A 19,951-nucleotide genomic window follows, 5' to 3' on the forward strand; every position below is an offset into this window, starting at 1 on the left:
TTGTTGAGCGCCATATGGTTGCCGATCAATATTCGGACAAGATGCCTGAGGTTGTGGAATGGCCAAGTTATGGGGCTGCATGGCGTAACCATGGAATGGGAAGCCAGCCTGGTAAGGTTGTTGGAATGGGGCAGCCATGTTATGTGTGTACGGTCTAGGGGGTACGGGGCGACCACGGGAACTCGATGGTCATTGTACATTGCTACGGGCTGACTTTGGGCCGGTAGTGGACGATGGGCGAGGTGGACAGCTTGTGGAACAGCTGTGGGAAATGGCATTTCGAAATGAACTCCCGGGGGTGGGGGTTGGTTTGGGACCAAATTTTCCCCTTGCATCTCACGCATGGCTACGGGATGGTTCTGCTGGGCTATCCTAGCGCCAGCCGTTGGCAACTTTGGACCAACGGACTGTAGCACAGGGGGAAGGGCCTCTTCAGCGGCTCGCTCAGTTGGGGCTGAATGCATGGATGGCAGGGAGTTTAAGCGTACTGTTTGTACGTGCTCTTCTGGCGTTGTGGCCCTGGCTTGTTCTGCTCTCCTAGTGGTGACAACCATGTTCAGCTGTAAAATGTGACTTCCGGTTGTTTGGTAGAAAAATGAGAATAGAAGTTTATAGTTTCCCACAGACGGCGCCACTGTACCGTTGGGATCTATAAGCCCACTATGTTCCCTTTAGGTATGAGTCGCTGTATGGGAGATACTCTTAGCACACGTACAGACCAGGCTAAGAAGTATTGTGCCAAGTAAAACTTAGATAATCAACAAGGGGTAAGTAAAGATGATACTATGACTCAAAGCAAATGGGCAATATAACGATACATAAGATACCTGGTGGTGTGCCCAAAAAGGGCTATTTATAGAGGAAGTGGTGTGGGTTGGTGAGGAGTGTTAGTATATGGATGTCCTAGAGACAATATTTTGATTAGATTAGGATATATGTGGACCTTTTATATTGTCGCAAATAAATAAAAGCACTCTTTATCCTGTTTCATATTTTGTCTTAATATTATTGTTAATATTTTATATGAGTAAATGGATAAACCCCTTGAAATAAAATAGGTATTTCTTGAGTATCTGTGATGAGATCACGATCATGAGGATTCAAGGATACTGCACGTTTATTCCTAATTTTATGTTCCTAGTCTAGAGACACTGAGAATGGGGATCAGTGATCTCGGGTAAGACTAGCACGACTTATCTACTTATATTAGGATACAAGGTAAAGACCTCATGTGCTACAGATATGGAGATGTCTTAGCTAAAGTCGTGGGTGGACCTATAAGGGTATAGCTCACATTGAACAGACCCACAAAAAGACTCTATGAGGAAATCTCACAGATAGTGTCATTAGAGTAGTCTCTTTATATTTGGGTATGTATTTCCTTAGACCAGAAGTTATTACCTAGACTGTGTTCTAGAAGGCATGCTTTGATTGTATACCTCGTCTTCCTGAAACATGGAGACTCATAGGTACACTGTTGGGCTTGTCCTGAAAGAGCACAGGGCTAGGGTGATAAGCTGAAGGAATTCGTCAAATCTCTGTGAGAGATTAGGTTATCTGTAAACCGGAGAAATCAGGATGACATTTACAAGGACTCGGGAATCTATGCATAGTAAAAGAGATCATGAGATGATCTGCCTTTAGAGTCAGTAAATTGAAGATTTCCTATTTCGAATAAAGCTTACCCTAAACCGCAAGGGTTGATACGTTTCCTTACCCTAGGTTTAATGGGAAGGTAACCGAGACGAAAGGAAATACATACGGCAACTAAATATGTGCAATATGATGATTATGTCATTAACCTAACTAGCTCTGGGGCAACAAAGCATTACTAGTGCTCTGTGTTGTCATTAGATGGGTTGTGGGCTTGTTGGGCCCAAACCCATTTATGTCAGTGGCTATGTTGGGCCTAATGGGTCACACAGTAACACCTTATTGTCATGATGATATAGCATTAAAGGTATTGGGCCTAATAATGATTGTTAGCCCAAGATGAAGTTAGGAAGCCCACTTAAGAGGGAGAGGGCGCATGGTATGGTTAATGGGCTTGGATAGTCCAAGACATTACTAATTAATTTAATTAGTTAAATTAATTATCAAATATTTAAATTTTGAATTTTGAATTTGAAATTTGAATTTTGAATTTGAAATTTGAATTTTGAATTTTGAATTTGAAATTTGAATTTTGAATTTTGAATTTGAATTTTGAAATTCGAAAATTGAAATTTGAATTTTGAAATTTGAATTTTGAAATTTGAATTTTGAATTTGAATTTTGAATTTTGAATTTGAAATTTGAATTTGGAATCTGAATTTGAATTTAGAATTTAAATGTTTGAACGTTTGAATTTAAATGTTTGAATTCGAATTTGAATTGGCTATGAAAAGTTGTTTCATAACAAAAGGATAAGATGAGATCTTGTTGGAACAAATCTCTTGTATCAAGAGAAGATCTATGGAGATCTCCAAGGCTGATTTGGGGCGCCACTTTTGGTTGGAGATGAGTGTCATCTTGTCAAAAAAACAAGCTTCAATCAGATTTGGTTGTTGAGAGAATCAGTGAGCTAGTTGGTTCAAACTTGAATGCAACAGCTCAACGTATCTGGACCCCTTTTGGGGCTGAATAGGGGCGCATGATGGCTGGCCATATGATGGCCATTGGATGAGAATTTTGACTAGGTAAAGACCTAGTCTCATGAGGATTCAAAGGTAGGTTGTTGGGAATTTTGAATTGCAACAACTCCACATTTTTCTCCTCTCTTGTGCGCCACCTACATCAGTTTTTTTAAGTGAAAATTCTGATTTGATTTCTCTAACTCTCACACTCTCTTGTGCGCCTACTTGGGTTGTTCTCCCTTAAGGTTTTTCAGAAAAGACCTAGCCAATTCTACTCCAATCCATTCCCAACTCTTGTGAAGTTTTCATGCTGAAGACTTCACTCTTCTAAACACATTTACCTGGCCTCCTTCTTCACCCATTGAGCGCATAGCAAGCCTCTTTGTGGTGGTCAATTGGTGGCTTTCAAGAAAGTGTTCTTGCATCCTGACGTGGGTGGTATGGATCAACATTGGAGGGTTTGAACCCTATCAAACCTAACACTGATCGTCTTGGAGTTTTGAACTCACAAACAAAGGTAACATCGTATTGTCATAAAGATATATTCTTGATTGCATGTGTGATTCCGCTTAAGAAAAAAAATTGTTTTTCCCTCTGACATGCTACGGCCTTCAAGGCAATATAACAATACATAAGATACCTGGTGGTGTGCCCAAAGGGGGCTATTTATAGAACAAGTGGTGTGGGTTGGTGAGGAGGGGGTCAACTCTCCTTGGGATTCCCTCTCATGGTGGCAGTGTTTGGCGTGGCAGGCGCTACTGTTATGGCAGCGCTGCGCCTTCTGTGCCTGGAGATGACAGCGCTGGGCAAATGGGCAGTTTCCCTTTATGGTGCCTGGCGCGATCGCCTTTAGGGGTTCGGGTCCCAACGTAGGACATTTTGGTGCTTCCCCTTGGATGTGCCGCAGCGTTGGGGGGCAAGAAGGTCCACGTCAGCCTTAGGGCTGGCGTGGATTGGAGTTAGGAGTTGGGTTTGAAGTGCTGTGCTGCTCAGAGGTTGGGCCATCTGGGTCAGTCAGGTCTTGAGCCTTTGGGCTGCTTAGTGGTTGGGCCATCCGGAACAATAATATAATTATTATTATATTTATGGCATATTTTTTTTAACCCACTATCCCGACCAAATTGGGATAATTACCTTACTTTTTCCTTATTTTCTGCTGCATCATTAAGCCAATGCTTTTCTTTTTGTTTATTTGTTTTGTAGTGTTTTCTATATCTTCTTCCTTTTCTTTTGCATACTTTTCCTTTTACTTAATAATTATTCTGTTGCACCCCAAAAGCTCTTCTCTCGTAGTGAAGTATATCTGTACGTTCTTTTTCTTCTTTTTCCTGTATTTTTTATTTTCGAAGTCATGTTTGGAAAGCATCTTAAAAACTAAAGTTAAGAATGGTACATTGGAGCAATAATAGCCTTACTGTACTTATAGATCATTTAATGAAATGTGTATGGATGTTTCCAATTATGAAATAAAATCAAAATGACTGAATTGCTGAGATATACGATTAGCAAAAAGTGGAATACGCCTTACACTAATGAAACATGCTTACATAGCTCCGTCATTCAGGCAACATGTCTTTATCACTATTGTTACTCTCACTAACAGCCAATGTTGTTTGAGTCACCATTTCAAAACCACATAACCAAACTCCTAACTACCTCATGCTAAGTACCATTGGTGCCTCTGTTCATCCAACCTCCATCCAATCTCATTAGGTCTACATTTGTACCGAATGGTCTTTGATTTAACAACAGTTTTTCCATTCCATACTCAATTTATCTTCAACATAAACATAACTTTTCTTTTATAAAATAAAATGTAATAGCTAACAACAGAAATTAAAAGTATAACACAGTGACTTAACAACAATTGAACAATTCTTTCTGTATAACATATATTTGTATTATGAACTAAAAGAAATGTTGAACATCAGCTACAAGATTGATACCATCACTAGAGCAATTCGAGAGTGCTCTTTTCTCTCTTAAGGACTCACTTACTAACTGACTGAATGCCTCTATCCACACCCATGCTTCCATATAACAACCTCCAGCTCTCCACACACACCACTGGTACCTTACCAATAACTACTTATTCTCACCACTACTCCCCTCCTCCACATCAGCTGCCAACTCATCTATACTGATTTTACCATCAGCTTCAGATCCTCTACGGGCTCGCCTACGATACACCTTAATAGGCTTTGTTACAATACTTCCTCCCAAATCTTTCACCTTGTCCTCAAGGTGAAACTCAGGAAAACGCTACAAAATAGAAGAAGCAAGTTCCCATGAATTTTCAAAGTCGAACCCATTTGAATTAATATGGTATTGCAGCACCTGAGCGGGTTAAACCACCAACTCCCAACAATCCGACGACATAGGAGGCAATGGTTGCACCACAATCGAAGGTTGAACATCATTTTTAAGAAGTGACACATGGAAAACAGGATGAACTTTGACTTCAATGGGCAAATCCAGTTTATATGCTGCAGCACCTATGCAATCAATCACCTGATAAGGGCCATAAAAACGGGGACTAAGCTTCTCATTAATTTTCGTCTCTAGAGATTTCAGCCTATAAGGTTGCAGCTTTAAAAACTCCCAATCACCAATCTGAAAAACGACATCTCGACGTTTCCTATCAGCATACTATTTAAATCAACATTGTGCCTGCGACAAATTCTGCTGCAGTTCCTGCAATAGCAAATCACGTTCTTTGAGTAATTGCTCCATTGCATCCACAATTGAAGGATGATTGCCCATGCGAAACAAGTTGGAGCGTGCCTACCATATAAGGCCTTAAATGGAGCCATACCAGCAGATTCGTGATAATTGGTATTAAACCAAAATTCAGCCCAATGTAACCAAAGATTCCATTGTTTGGGACGGGGGTGACAAAAACATCGAAGATACGTTTCAACACACTTATTCGTAACTTCCATCTGACCATTGGATTGGGGGTGATAAGCCGAATAAAACTTCAAAGAAGTACCAACTTTGCAAAACAACTCCCCCCAAAAGGAACTCATGAATAATCTGTCTCTATCAGAAACAATAGACAAGGGAAACCCATGCAAGCGCACGATCTCCTTAATGAACAGATTAGCAACATCTTTTGCAGAAAAAGGATGCTTAAGAGCAAGAAAATGAGTATATTTAGTGAAACGATCAATCACCACTAATATAATATCATAACCATTAGAAATGGGAAGAGCCTTTACAAAATCCATAGCAATATCAGTCCAAACCTATGACGGAATAGGGAGGGGCTGCAATAAACCTGCAGGAGCCAATGTCAAATGTTTGTTACGTTGGCATACTTCACAAGCGGTCACATAAGCATGAATATCCTTACGCATGCCTTCCCAAAAAAAACAGTTACTGATACGTTTACAAGTTTTGCGAAAACCATAATGACCATCAACCATAGAATCATGAAATTCAATAAGAATTTTCGGAATCCAAGAAGAAGTTTTAGCTAATACTAGTCTGTTTTTATAAAACAATCGTCCACCCTACAAGACAAAGTCCTTATGAGCAGAAGGATCTATCAACAACTCTTGAATCACCTTGTTGAGATGTGCATCTTGCTGCGGTTCATTCTGAATAGCATCTCAACCATCAATTTGCACCTGAGATATAGCATTAAAACACATTTGCCTAGACAGAGCATCAACAACAGTATTTTCTTTGCCTGGGCGAAATTGAATTATGAAATCAAAGCCAAACAATTTTGATACCCATTTCTGCTGGTCTTCTTCTGTAAGCAATCTTTGATCAGTCAAAAAACGTAGACTTCTCTGATCAGTACGGATAATAAAATGATGTCCCATCAAATAATGTCGCCATTTAGTAACCGCAAAAACAATCGCCATAAGCTCTTTTTCATACACAGATTTAACCAAGGCACGTGCACTAAACCCGCGACTAAGGAAAGCAATAGGTCTATCATCTTGCATCAACACATCCCCAACACCTTTTCCCGAAGCATCGCTTTCTACTATAAACACCTTAGAAAAGTCTAGCAGCGCTAAAACTGGAACTATGGTCATAGCACGTTTCAATAAATCAAAAGAAAGTTGTGCTTCCTCTTGCCACACGAATCCATCTTTTTTAAGTAGTGGAGTAAGTGGTCGAGCTATCCTTGACGAACTTACGATAATAACCAGTCAATCCTAACAACCTGCGTAACCCTTTGACATTATGCGGAATAGGCCATTCAAGCATAGCCGAAATCTTAGAAGGATCAGCCATAAAACCTTCAGCAGTCACAATGTGACCTAAATATTCAATCTGAGAGCGCCCAAATACACATTTTTTGCGGTTCAGAAATAAGTTATTTTCCTGCATCACATGGAGAATAGCTCGCAAATGACAGATATGGAATTCCAGATCCGCACTGTAAATAAGGATATCATCAAAAAATACCAAAGCACATTTGCGCAAGAAAGGTCGCAATACCTCATTCATTAAAAGCCTGAAAAGTAGAAGGACCATTACAAACACCAAAAGGCATCACAAGATATTCGTAATGACCTTCGTGTGTGCAAAATGCCGTCTTGGAAATGTCTTCTTCTCGCATACGAATCTGGTGATAACCAGATTTGAGGTCCAATTTGGAAAATATTCGTGCACCCCCAACCTCATCAATGGCAGGAATCAAAAATTTATTGGGGACGGTGATTTTAATTTGATGATTTTATTTAGAGCCCTGCAGTCTACACAAACACGCCAGCTTCCATCTTTTTTCTTGACAAGAATAATTGGACAAGAGTATGGGCTGGTACTCGAACGTATATGACCCATAGCCAACAATTCCCCAACTAATTTCTTGATTTCATTCTTCTGATGGTGTGGGTATATGTAGGGTCTAATGTTAGGTGTGGTATTACCTGGGATTAATTCTATTGCGTGATCATGAGAACGCTGGGGTGGCAACCCAGGAGGGAAAACGAACACTGCCTCAAATTCAGCCAACAGTATTGGCAAAGCCTCTCCCAATATCTCTATGGACTGCACCTCCTCTTCTTCTACAGTACTTGCATGTTGTGGAGCAATTACAAAAACTTCATCTTCTGATTCCAAGGTCTTCAGCATAGATCTTAAAGATACAACCGTCTTGGACAAAGACGGATCTCCCTGTACCAACACTTCGTTGCCCCATTTATCAAACCTCAGAGTAAGTTCCCTGAAGTTAGCCTTAATTTCTCCCAACGTCTGCAGCCAATCAAACCTGAGGACTACATCTGTGCCTCCCAAATCAAAAAGAAAAAGATCCAATCGAGAAACCACTCCTCGCATTTACACACCTTGACATTACACCTTATGACCATCTCCTACCTCCACTGCATATTGAGGGGTCGAACTAACTGAAAACCCAGCAACTCGAGCTATCTTATTGCTGATGAAATTACTAGAGGCCCCACAATCTATCAAGATTACTACCGGTTGTTGCACGATGAATCCCCATAGCTTGAGGGCTTGATTCGACGTTAACCCCATAATACTATGCATGGACAAGTGCAGCTCCCTGTCGTCAGTCTCTTCCAGTTGGTTCGAATTCCGTGGGTCACTTCCTTCCCCTTCATCGTCATCGTCTTCAATCAAAAGGAGGTGAAATTGCTTGTTTTTGCATTTATGACCCCGAACGAGCATCTCTGTGTAGTGAAAGCATTCTCCTTTCACCATTTTCTCCTGCCATTCTTCATTAAATAAACGCCGAGAATTTGTTCTACCTGTGCTCACTATCCTCTCTCCAGCTCTATTGCGGTTCAGGGTCTGATTTGGGGATAAGGTTGTTTTTACATTGACATGTGCCCCTTGCGTGCCTAAACCAGGTTTAGGATCTGAACTGCGATACTGATAAGTGTTTTGGGCCTTAGAAATTGAATTGGACTGGGCCTTCACACCACTCCAATTATTTACTCTACCAAAAGCATACACTTCGCTCCTTTCTTCCACAAATAGGGTCAAATCCATCAAATCTGATAGTGCATATCTCGTCCACAAATATTTAATTCTACCACAACTTCATCGTTCAACCCATTTAACCAAATATCCCTAAGCATAATGGCCCAGCCACCCTCTCAAACTCTTCCCCGTACTCTTTCACACTTCCATCTTATTTCAACCTCAACAATGGTGCGAAAGTGCAATTTGCAATGACTCCTTGAAAACGTTGCAACACGTGTGTCCTAAATTGCTCCTAATTAGCTCCAGGATTTTGACCCTCCCACCATTGAAACCAATGGAGAGCCTTCCCTTCCAAAACTATCAGTTTCTCAACTTCAGGGATTCTATTAATGGTGAAATAAAACTCCGCTCAATGGATCCAACCAAAAGCATCCTCTCCATCAAAAAGAGGCAGCTCCAGACATCTTACTGGATTATCGTTTGTTCCCGCATTTCCACCATTCACAACCCCTCCATTCGCGCTACTTGCGACCCCACCACCACTTGTGCCACTGTTTCCTGTCGTAACTCCATTCATTCTGTCGTTTTCACCGTTCAATCCACCTCCTCCTCCATTGTCTCTGGTTCGACCTCGATTCAAGATCATTCCATTGATTAATCGTCTCAGATCTTCTTGCACCGATTCTGATTAACGAAATCATGTTTCAATTCCTTCCTCCATTCGCCTTGAACGTTCTTCGCAAGTAGGGATCCAATGCGTCAGCTTCTCCTCCAGTGCAGATAATCGATTTTCCATCCTTCTTGTCAGAACCATACAAGGCTCCTAGAAACGGAAGCTTTGATACCAATTGTAATGGCTAACAACAAAAATTTAAAGTATAACACAGTGACTTAACAACAATTGAACAATTCTTTCTGTATAAAATATATTTGTATTATGAATTAAAAGAAATGTTGAACGTCAACTACAAAGATTAATACCATCACTAGAGCAATTCGAGAGTACTCTGTTCTCTCCTAAGGACTCACTTACTAACTGAATGCCTCTACCCACACCCATGCTTCCATATAACAACCTCCAGCTCTCCACACACACCACACCTTACCAATAACTACTTATTCTCACCACTACTCCCCTCCTCCACATCAGCTGCCAACTCATCTATACTGATTTTACTATCAGCTCCAGATCCTCTACGGGCTCGCCTACGGTACATCTTAATATGCTTTGTTACATAAAAAAGCCTTTTTTTTAATCCCTGCTTTTGCTTTCCCTCTATAACACTAATATCCCATCCCACATCACTGTATCCTCTCACATCATTCATTGTTAGTCCCAACTTAACTACTTGATTCCAATACAATAACATGCAACCCCACTTCCAACAAATGATAGACTTACTTTCACCTTAATCACACGTCATCATTCCCACCAATCTTAGTTTAAATAGTGGAGTCCCCGTTGGCATCACCATCAGTTGCTGCACCTTGGTAAAGCAGGAGGTATCTCACTCAACTACCTTGTCCTCAGAATAGAGCCTTAAAACTATCTTCTCTTGGAACAGAGGATGTATTAAATCAAAGATAAAATGAGACTAATTCCCCACCAAGGCTTAGAGTGCAAAAGTTTAACCTTTAACCCTAATTTTTTTTCTTCCAATGATCAACTTAAGACCCAATCCTTGAGGAAAAGTTGGGGTTATTGTTGCATCATCTTTCAATTCACCTTTTCCTGCCCCAACTCCATGCTAGAAGTAACATTTCCAAACCAAAAAACTGCACCACTTTACCAAACATTCCTCGCCTCCCTCCATTGAACCCACATGTAAGTCAAGTAATTAAGTATCCTCCCTGGCAGCAAGACATATCTACAAATGATTAATAATGTAGCTGGTATAGTATACATGATTTATTGGATGCCAAATATGGAAGATACACAGATTCAAAACCATATTATTATTTTTTGCTTTAAAATTAGATATGGTTAAAAGTTATAACTAAGTTGAGTAGTTCCATTTAGAGTTTATCACACAATGTATTGGCCTGCAATGATGAGCGAATATTTCTGGGAAGATGATCTAAAATATAATGTCCAAGACGACCTGTCCTGAAAAGATTAAGCAACTTTCCAGCAACCATGCCATGAGCATCTTCACATTCAGTTGGAACCTGGAAAGCTTCCTGCAAGGCAGTAAACTGCCTAGCAATAAGTGCTTCCATTTCATCTTCACATCTTATATTACCATCAAAAGATGAAATTGTTTTAAAAAGTGTTTGTCGAACATCCTGTACTACGCAATCCTGTAAAACAAGGAGTTACTTAAAATGCATTTAAATTTCAAAGAGAGCAAAGCCATTGATTATGCAATTTATTATAACCATTCTTCATCAATCATAGGAACCATGGGAATTAAGAAAATAAATAACTTTGTCATCCAACTTGAAATTTTAATATCTAGTTAGTGGCAAACTGAAAATCATCATGCTGATTCTTTACTGGAGCCCCAACAGCATACAAGTCAACTTCAATAGAAATGCAAACTATTTTTGGAAAATTTTGACTCCTTTATTAGTTTCCGAATTTTTTACATATCTAACTTGAGAATCGTTTGTTTGGGCTCAATTGTTTTATTATCTTTTCATTCTTTTGCTCGCTGTGTTTTTTTTTTTTTTAATCAGAACACAACAATTAATATTTTGTAATCATACACTTGAAACACTACACGAGCATTAAGATATGCAGGAAATATAAATTGCAGATACCTGTGTGTGATCAATAGGGATTTGCTTTTTCTGCTTCAACTGCAACACAGGGCTAGTTGAACATCCTGTTGTGCTGTTAAGGAAGAATATGTCATTATCCTCGGAAGATAACCTTGCCCATTTCTTGTATTGCTCACTAGAGTTGAGAATAGCTAGAAAATATTGAGCAATTTCTTCTCTCCCGACCAAACAATTGCCAATTGCTCCTGCATTAGAATTAAAACGAAGGTTTCAAATAAACAAAAATAAGAGATTATCGGAAAGATTGAACTACAAAAGCTAACGCACTGTCCATAATGAAAATTGTTTTGTTGTTTGGTTCACTTGGAAGTAAGAGTGTGCTTGTTTGAGAAAGTGGAAATTAGAAAATAAAAATTACTCCACACTTGCTTGGTAACAAAAAATGTAGGAAGATTGAATGTAGTGTAGAGAGCATTGTGTAGAAGATGAAGAAAATATCAAGGCATGAGCATATTTGCATTAGTTTGGTGCACTGTGTAAAGCAAAATGGTAGAATAATCGAGCACCGTTTTAACAGAGATCAACATAATTAGTTTGGGATAGGAATGGTTCTTTTGAATACTCTACTACGTTGTGTTCATTTCTTGAAAGTAGTTTTCCATAATGCATATTCAGAATTATTAGAGGGACGTAGTAGTACTTTATTGTGTAGGGGGCTTCCTTATCCCTTGCTCTACATTTTATTGTCTCCTTTCTTGATAGGAGAAGAAATTTTATTAGAAAGGAAAAATCGAGATTTTAGTTATGGGGAGGACCCCAAAACAAGAAAAACAATACAATAAAGAATGCAGCAATCCTGCCCATTCTCTATGCATATCTGACATAGGAGCTCCCTGGAAACATCCATGAGAAGAACAAGTTTAGAAGGTATATAGACACCCTTAAAAATGTGAGCATTTCAATCTTAAGCTGAAGTTTCAAAAATATTTATTTAATCTGCGAAACAAAAAAGGAAAATTAATTAAACATACCTGTTAAAATTAATTTAGATAAAGTATCAACATCAGGAACATCAGGAGATAAAACACCTGGAGTGTCTAAGACATAAATATTGGGATGGCTACCAATCTGAATGGAAAGCAAAGTTTAACAAGTGAGAGAAGCAGAAAAGCTGTACTAGTGCATGCATACAAGATCAGGACAGAATTTTTAGTAAAATAAAGAAAGTAACGAAGATCTTAGCAAAGATTTGCCAACAAAAAGTACGCAAGCATCAATTTAACCTAAACATTTAAGTGCATGACTATTTTCTTCAAATAGACATGTATTCCTTTCAAAAATGTTTTTCCAGGTGTAAGTCGTCTAATAAAATGAGATAGGAACCATACCTAACAAAACGTTTTCTCCTTTATTTTAATTAACATTCTTAAAAGTATATAGCAGTTGGCTACAAATAATTTGCAAGTTGGAACACCTAGGAGGTGTTTAGTACACTCGCATACTACGTTTCCAATTGTTGAGATATATAGTCCCACATTGGTTGTATGAGCAACTAATGTGGAGTTTATAAGGCCTTGGGCACTCCCACCCTTTGAGCTAGCTTTTGGGGTGGTGTGTCCCAAGGTTCTTTACAATGTGGAGTTTATAAGGCCCTGGGCACTCCCACCCTTTGAGCTAGCTTTTGGGATGGTGTATCCCAAGGTTCTTTACACCAATAACTTTGTATGCATGTATAATCTGCATGTGTATTCAATGCATTACAAGTGAAAACCACCTTTCACTCTGAAACATGCGTGATAAATGGTAAAGTTGGCAATCTATTTAAAAAAATCCTGGCTTTTATCTAGGAATGTGAAATCCCCACATGTTTAGGAATGCATCACTAGCATGCATACTGGTGGTTTCTTTGGTGGGCGTACAAAGTGATTAGCAAGGTTTGTTCAATTGGTAATTTTTAGGATGCATATTCTGGTTCATGTTTTTGTTGGTTTCTTTTGAGTGAATATCTTATCCCCTGCTTTTGTACTTTTCTTTCTGTTCTCTAGTGCTTTTTTTTTTTTGGATAACCTATAACTTCATGCAAACTACCGAAACCCCTCACCACTAGACTAATTCTAGTGGCTTCACTAATAAAATTTTTTCTCTTACTAACAATCATAAAAAAAATCTTACCAGCTTACCAAACAAGAGCATAACCATACTAGATATCTGGGAATGTAAGATGCCTAGATGAGCATGCCTGTGCATGAAACACCTTCCCAAAGTTAAAGTTACACTTGATCAAGCGGTTGCTTTGTTCGATAAGATGATTAAATTCTTAATCCCTCATGGTTTTAGTTTTATCACTTAATCCCTTCTGGTTTCAAACTTATCACTTAGACCTCCCATGGTTACAGCATATATCACTTAACCCCTTAAATGCCAAAAATATCCTTATTATATAAAATATAAATATTGACCTTAATAAAAAAATCACTAAATTATAAATAAAATGTCAAAAATATCCCTAACAGTTCATTTATGAAACTATGAAAGGATAGATATTATGTGAAAATCTTAAATCACATGCTTAAGTTTTTCCTCTAGTATATAATTTTTTTAATTTTTCCATTTTTCAAAATAATCTTTATCTTTTTTCAATTAATAAAAACAACTCATTCTAAAATTTAAGGGCTTTCCAAATAATGATACTATAAAACAAATTTTCAGACAAAATGTTAAATTATAATTTTTTTTTTTTGCTGAATAAATTATAAAAAAATTTAGTTAATCCTATTCAATCAAAATTTGAATTAAAGTTATTTTATATATTATCATAACAAAATATCATAATCTGTCAACAAATACAAAGTAATATATGTCAATTGATATATACAAAAAAAAAAAATGAAATTTAAAAGATGGGGAAATATGTCACATATAAAATTATAATATCAATCAATTTTTTTTTAGTCAATATATTGGAAAATATATAAATACCAAAATATTATATTTAATAAACATAAAGATGCATATTATTGGAAAGCAACCATTTCATCCCAAAAGCTTAAGCTTTTTAGGTGAAAGTCATATTAATTGTTTTATATTTTATTTTTCTAACACACCCCTTCACACAATAGCCAATTAGCCTTGAAGGGTGGACAATGTACAAGCCCACCTACTTGTGCTACGAAATTCCACAATATTTAATTATTTATTAATTGAACGGGACAGTGGCATTTTAGGTCAAGCCACATTAATAATTTTATATTATATTTCTCTAACAATTGTATAAGTAATATATATAATTTTATTTGTAAATAATAAAACTGTATATCATAAATAAATTACATTTTTTTTATTTTTTTTGAATTTATATAATATTTTAGAATTTTGTTTTTAATTTAGGGTTATTTTGACGTTTCATTTCTAATATACTGTTTTATTTATTAAGGGTATTTTTGATCTTTTATATAATAACGACATTTTGACATTCACGGGATTGAGTGAAACATATTGAAACCACAATGGATTCAAGTGATAAGTTTAAACCAGGAGAGGTGAAAGTGAAGTTTTTCCAAAAGAAAATGACAAAAGGTAGCATGAGACTGGAGTTTTCCAAAATCTTTTAAGATGCTAATTAAGAGTTATGAGATCCTTTAGCACAGCAGCAACATTATAAAATTGATGTAGTCCCATTAAGGAAGCATACAACTTCGAGGTCCATAAATATTTTTTGCTAGCAATATTATGTAAGTGCAGTGCCAAGGAAACTAATGGCTAACCTTAAAGCTTCGTATGTCTTTGGTCTCTCCAGGCTCTGGATTCACAGTTGCATGCTTCAACTTTCCTTTTTCTATACAACAAAAATTGCCGAAGGAAAAAAATTCAAAGTTAAAACTGAAAATTTTGCCAATATATGCATCCACTTGTGTTTCTCAAAAGTTGAGCATGTCATTTAGCCTGTTCCATAAAAAGTGACATAATAAATACCTGCTGCACTAATTCTCCCCACTTGATGCAAGGCATTGGCAAGTGCCGACTTACCAACATTAGGAATCCCAATTAACATTACTGTTGCAGTATAATTACCATGATCAGTTCTCCTCAATTTTCTCACTTGGCGTTGTATAAGGCTTAGAAACTGTTTAAAAAACAAAAGTCCTTATTAGTATATTAGTTCATGAGCAACTACAAAAATATGTATTAATTAGAAAAATAAGGATTCAATATAACAATACAGAAATTGTACTGTATTTGTCATACCCCAGGAAGCACACTTTTTCTTTTAGAAAATGTGTAGAGCATTTTATTTTTATTTTTTCATATTTCATTACCAATTACTTTGCAGCTAGGAGATCCAATACCAAATATGGAATCTCACTAAGTTAGATCATCCCATCCACTGCCCATTTGCCGAGAATCTTATTTCCACTCACCAGAATATGCATCCACAAGAGAACCAAAGTGATAGAACTGGACCAGAATACGAAAAAAAAACTGAGTAATCTTAATTGCAAACAATCAATCTCTGCACTGGTATAAATGTGATATGGAACACAGATCAAGAACCCAAGTAGTACAAAGAATTCTCTTCCTCACCCAGGTATTTGAGAGACCTGGACTCTCCCACCCAATCTCTCCCGCCAAGTCTAAAAACTAATCATTATTATTTCCCTCATATTATTTATATCCTGTCATCTTGTTACACCGTTACCAGAAAGAGTGAACACAGAAGGAGAGGATACAGATCAGAATGAGAGTCAATCTTGATTATTCATGTTTGCATGTGATACAATTCATGAGTTTCTTCCTTTATACAATTCCAAATTTCCCATAACTAAGGGAGAGTGTGTAACTCCCCTTCTAACCTGCTAACAGCTCCTATACCTAACAACTTTTATTTACGTGCATACTAACGATTCCTCCTAATTTTACGTAACCACCAGCATGCCACATCACTCATGCAAAGTCTTTCACCCACAAAGGAGCTTTCTTCTTACGAATGGAACCCACTCTCGTTGCTTGCATGTCACTTCCTGCGCAATCGTAACACATCTATCCTTCTCTAACTAATTATTTAACTAACTAACTAACAGAGACTGTCCAACTACTAATTGGGGATCTACTAATACAAAGCAAAAGAAAACAACAGAATTATTAAAAAGAAATGGGAGAAAAACCAAAAAGAAAAAAATGCAAGAAGGAATAGGAATAACATAGTACGAACATTTTTCAGAATCTCAAACTGATCATACTTTAGGTTGTACTTAAAATGCTTTACTAGAGTAAAAAATGTCACTACAATTACTGTGTGCTACTGACAAAACCATGGATGCATCATGCCATGCATACACAGATTCCTTACTATGTTTGTGTTAGAGAATAATATAAACCATTAAAAAGGCCTTCACCTAACACCTTAAGGTTTTGGGTTGAATTGTTTCTTTACATGGTATCAGAGCTTCAGTGACCACGAGGTCACGAGTTCGATCTCACTGCTCTGACTTTCTAATGGAATTAAATAAGCACAAGGTAAACAAAAAATTAGACTTGTGTAATATCCACGCTTCAAGCCCAAAGGCTCTTGCATGAGGGGGTGTGTTAGAGAATAATATAAACCTTTAAAAAGGCTTTCACCTAACACCTTAAGGTTTTGGGTTGAATTGGTTCTTTACAATTTGGATATCTATTGATCAGTGAAATGGAATGGAATAAGATGAGATAGAATGAAATAAATTTATTATCCCATTGTTCAGATATTTTTTGATGTAATGGAGGAAAGTTGTCATTCTATTGTTTGGGAAGTGCACAAAATGGTAAGGAGATTAGTAAACAATAATATGGTTTCATCTCATAGCCACCAAATTTGGGAGAAGAAAAATAGAGGTATTTGATAGAATGGGATGGAATAGATTCCATCATGTTCCATTCCATCCACCCTATTTTGAATAATTTAAACAATGGCAACTAATGCCATTCCCTTCCACCCCTTTCCATCATACCAAACATAGCCTATAAGTAATATCAAATGTAATTTCTTAATTAATTCAGACCAACCTAAACACGAATCATACACAACTGCAAGATTCAAAATTAGGAACACGATTTCCATGTCCTTTAACAATTTACTGACAGACAAAGCCAAATACCATGATATTTTATAAGATCATTTATTCCTGAGGCTCTTTACAATAATGCACAAAAAGGAACTTACAGTTTACCTGCTTGATGTTCTCCTTGTTATGAGCATTGACTCCACAAGATATGCAGTTCCTTTCCCTAAAATATTCTGTCCATGCCTAGTCACAAAATGAATTGTCAAAAACATTTATGGGAAAAATGTTTGTACTTTTAAAAGATAGTCATTTTAGTTAAAATTACTGTTTTTTATTTAATATTTAAATTAAAAAAAACCTCACTCTCTCCCACCATGATTTAAAACACAATAATTTTGACTAAAATGACACAATTCCACATCCATTAAAAGAACAAATACTACTCCAAACATTTATTAGATAAAACAAACAAATTTCATAAAATTAACAAATCAAAAGGGAATACAATTTCACTCATTACCACACTCAGTTAATTGGTTAAACTCCATTAGTTAATTCGTTAGATTAGTTTTTTAGTTAGTTACTAGTTCGGTTATGAAGTTGGCCTATATGGTACTATAGGTTACTCTAAATTAGCTTTAGCTCCGTTCAGAGCTTCTCTACATAAGCTCATTTACTTCATTGTGTAAACACAACTATTCTCGTTAAATTTCAATTTCTTCTCTCATCACTTTCTCTCCTTCCATGTTTTCCAACAGATAGACCAAGAAACACAATCCTGTCAATCCACAAGAAAAATACTCATACACTTTAGCAACATTCCAAACCTGACTTAAAAATATGTTATGTTATTTTTTAGTACATTGATATTTCATTTTTAACCATATATATTCGTTTTTAATCCATACGGAGACATGTATGATTATGCAGTATATTAACACAGTAATGATTGGTCACGCTATAACTCTCCTCTAATAATAATAATAATGTGAGTGTGGTGCTCCAATAACATAGAATCTCTTCATTCCGGAAACCGTAAAAAAATAAAAAATAAAAAAAATCTATTGCTACACAAACCGTAATAATGCTAAAATAAATCGAAGCAAGAACATCATAAAAAAAAAAAAAAAAACGAAGCAAGAAAAACACCAACCTGAAAACCCGGTCCACCGGCGAGATCAGCTTTGTTCAGCGCTATAATTTGCCTCGATGAATCCACGTAGTTTCTGAGTAACTCGCATTCGGAGGACAACGGAATCTGAAAATTGAAGAGAATAGGAGTAAAAATAAGTGAAAAGAAAGACACTAGAAGGAACAGTAATTCTCAAATGCGTAGAAATTGAAGGAACAAACAGTAATTGAAGTAGAAGTAGTAGTAATAGTAATACGGTATTACCCTTGCATCTCTGACTTGGACGATGAGATCTACCAATGGGATCCTTTCTGTAATGGCGCGAGAAGCAGCACACATAAGAGAATCGTGCCATGGTCCTCCTTTCGCACTTTTCTTCCTTCTTAGTCTTTCCTTTACTACTGTGCCTATTCGTCTTCCCAAATGCGTCGCTGCCATGCCTTTCTCAAAGCAAAAATTAAGGCTGTGTTTGTTTCGCAAGTCAAACTCGTAGCAATGCCAATTAGAAATCCAGAAATCATAACACAGTGGTGAAACCAAACACTTCCCTGTTATATCATCCACATTGTGGAAGGCTTAATTATTAGCTCAACCCTAAATATGTGTGATGTAATAGCCTCTTCAATTACCACCCTTCACTGGCTTTGAGGAAAGCTAAGTTTGGATAAGTAAAAATTATGATTTTTTGTTTATAATAATCATTTTAGATTTATCACTCTTATTATATGTTTAAGTTATTGTTGAATTAATTTAAAATTAACCGTGAAAAAAGTGAAAAAAAAAATTAACCACAATTAATTTTAAATTGATCCAACAACTAAACAAATACTAAAAGTGGTAAGCCTAACATAGTGATAAATATAACATTTCCAATTAATATATATTACTATTAAAAGGATTAATTTATAATTTGAAAAAAAAAATAATTAATAAAATAATGAGAAAAGTTATAGTTATCATTTATTTTAGGCTTATCATTCTTACTATCTATTCAGTTGGATTAATTTAAAATCAACGCTATATCAATTTTTATTTTGATGATGTTATCATGTTTTATAACTTAAATGTGAGTATTTTAATTTAAATTAAATTCCAAATTTATACGAGTCTTTTTAATAGAATTTTCTTACTTTATTATTTTGTAATTATGTGAATGAGTATTCCACATTTATTTGAATTTTAAATTTATATGATTTCTTTTAATATTATTTTTTTATTAATTTATTTTTTATTGTATAGCGTTATTTTTGCATTTGAATTTTGTTAAGCTTTTGTTAATAACATATGTTATTTTTTTATTTAGATATCACTGTTATATTATACTATACTATATTATATATATATAATCTAAAATATGAATAAGCAGTTAAGAAAGATCTATAAAATATATAAATCGATTGAGTTAGATCTAAAAAAATTGTTTCTTGCCCAAAACAGTACAGGTATAATTCTTGAGAGTTACAATTTGTTTCTTGCAAAAATTCATTAGGATATCGACCACCTTAAAATTCATTTGGAAAAGCAAGATC

The 19,951-nt window shown here is 36.3% G+C and overlaps 1 protein-coding gene across 1 annotated transcript; it reads right to left on the minus strand.

Moving 5' to 3' along the window:
* Positions 1-10,430: 10,430 nt before the first annotated feature.
* Positions 10,431-18,984, minus strand: LOC133285763 (DAR GTPase 2, mitochondrial). Its single transcript, XM_061483045.1, has 8 exons — positions 18,687-18,984; positions 18,444-18,548; positions 17,456-17,533; positions 15,225-15,375; positions 15,017-15,087; positions 12,284-12,380; positions 11,292-11,497; positions 10,431-10,829 (listed from the first exon to the last, which is right to left on the minus strand). The coding sequence occupies exons 1-8, from the start codon at positions 18,858-18,860 to the stop codon at positions 10,545-10,547; spliced, it is 1,167 nt and encodes a 388-aa protein (XP_061339029.1). The 5' UTR covers positions 18,861-18,984; the 3' UTR covers positions 10,431-10,544.
* Between the last annotated feature and the right edge of the window lie 967 nt (positions 18,985-19,951).

This window comes from Gastrolobium bilobum, unplaced genomic scaffold (assembly GCF_033153095.1).
Source record: "Gastrolobium bilobum isolate Gb01-03AN ecotype WA unplaced genomic scaffold, APGP_CSIRO_Gbil_v1 utg55130, whole genome shotgun sequence".
Classification (NCBI taxonomy): domain Eukaryota; kingdom Viridiplantae; phylum Streptophyta; class Magnoliopsida; order Fabales; family Fabaceae; genus Gastrolobium; species Gastrolobium bilobum.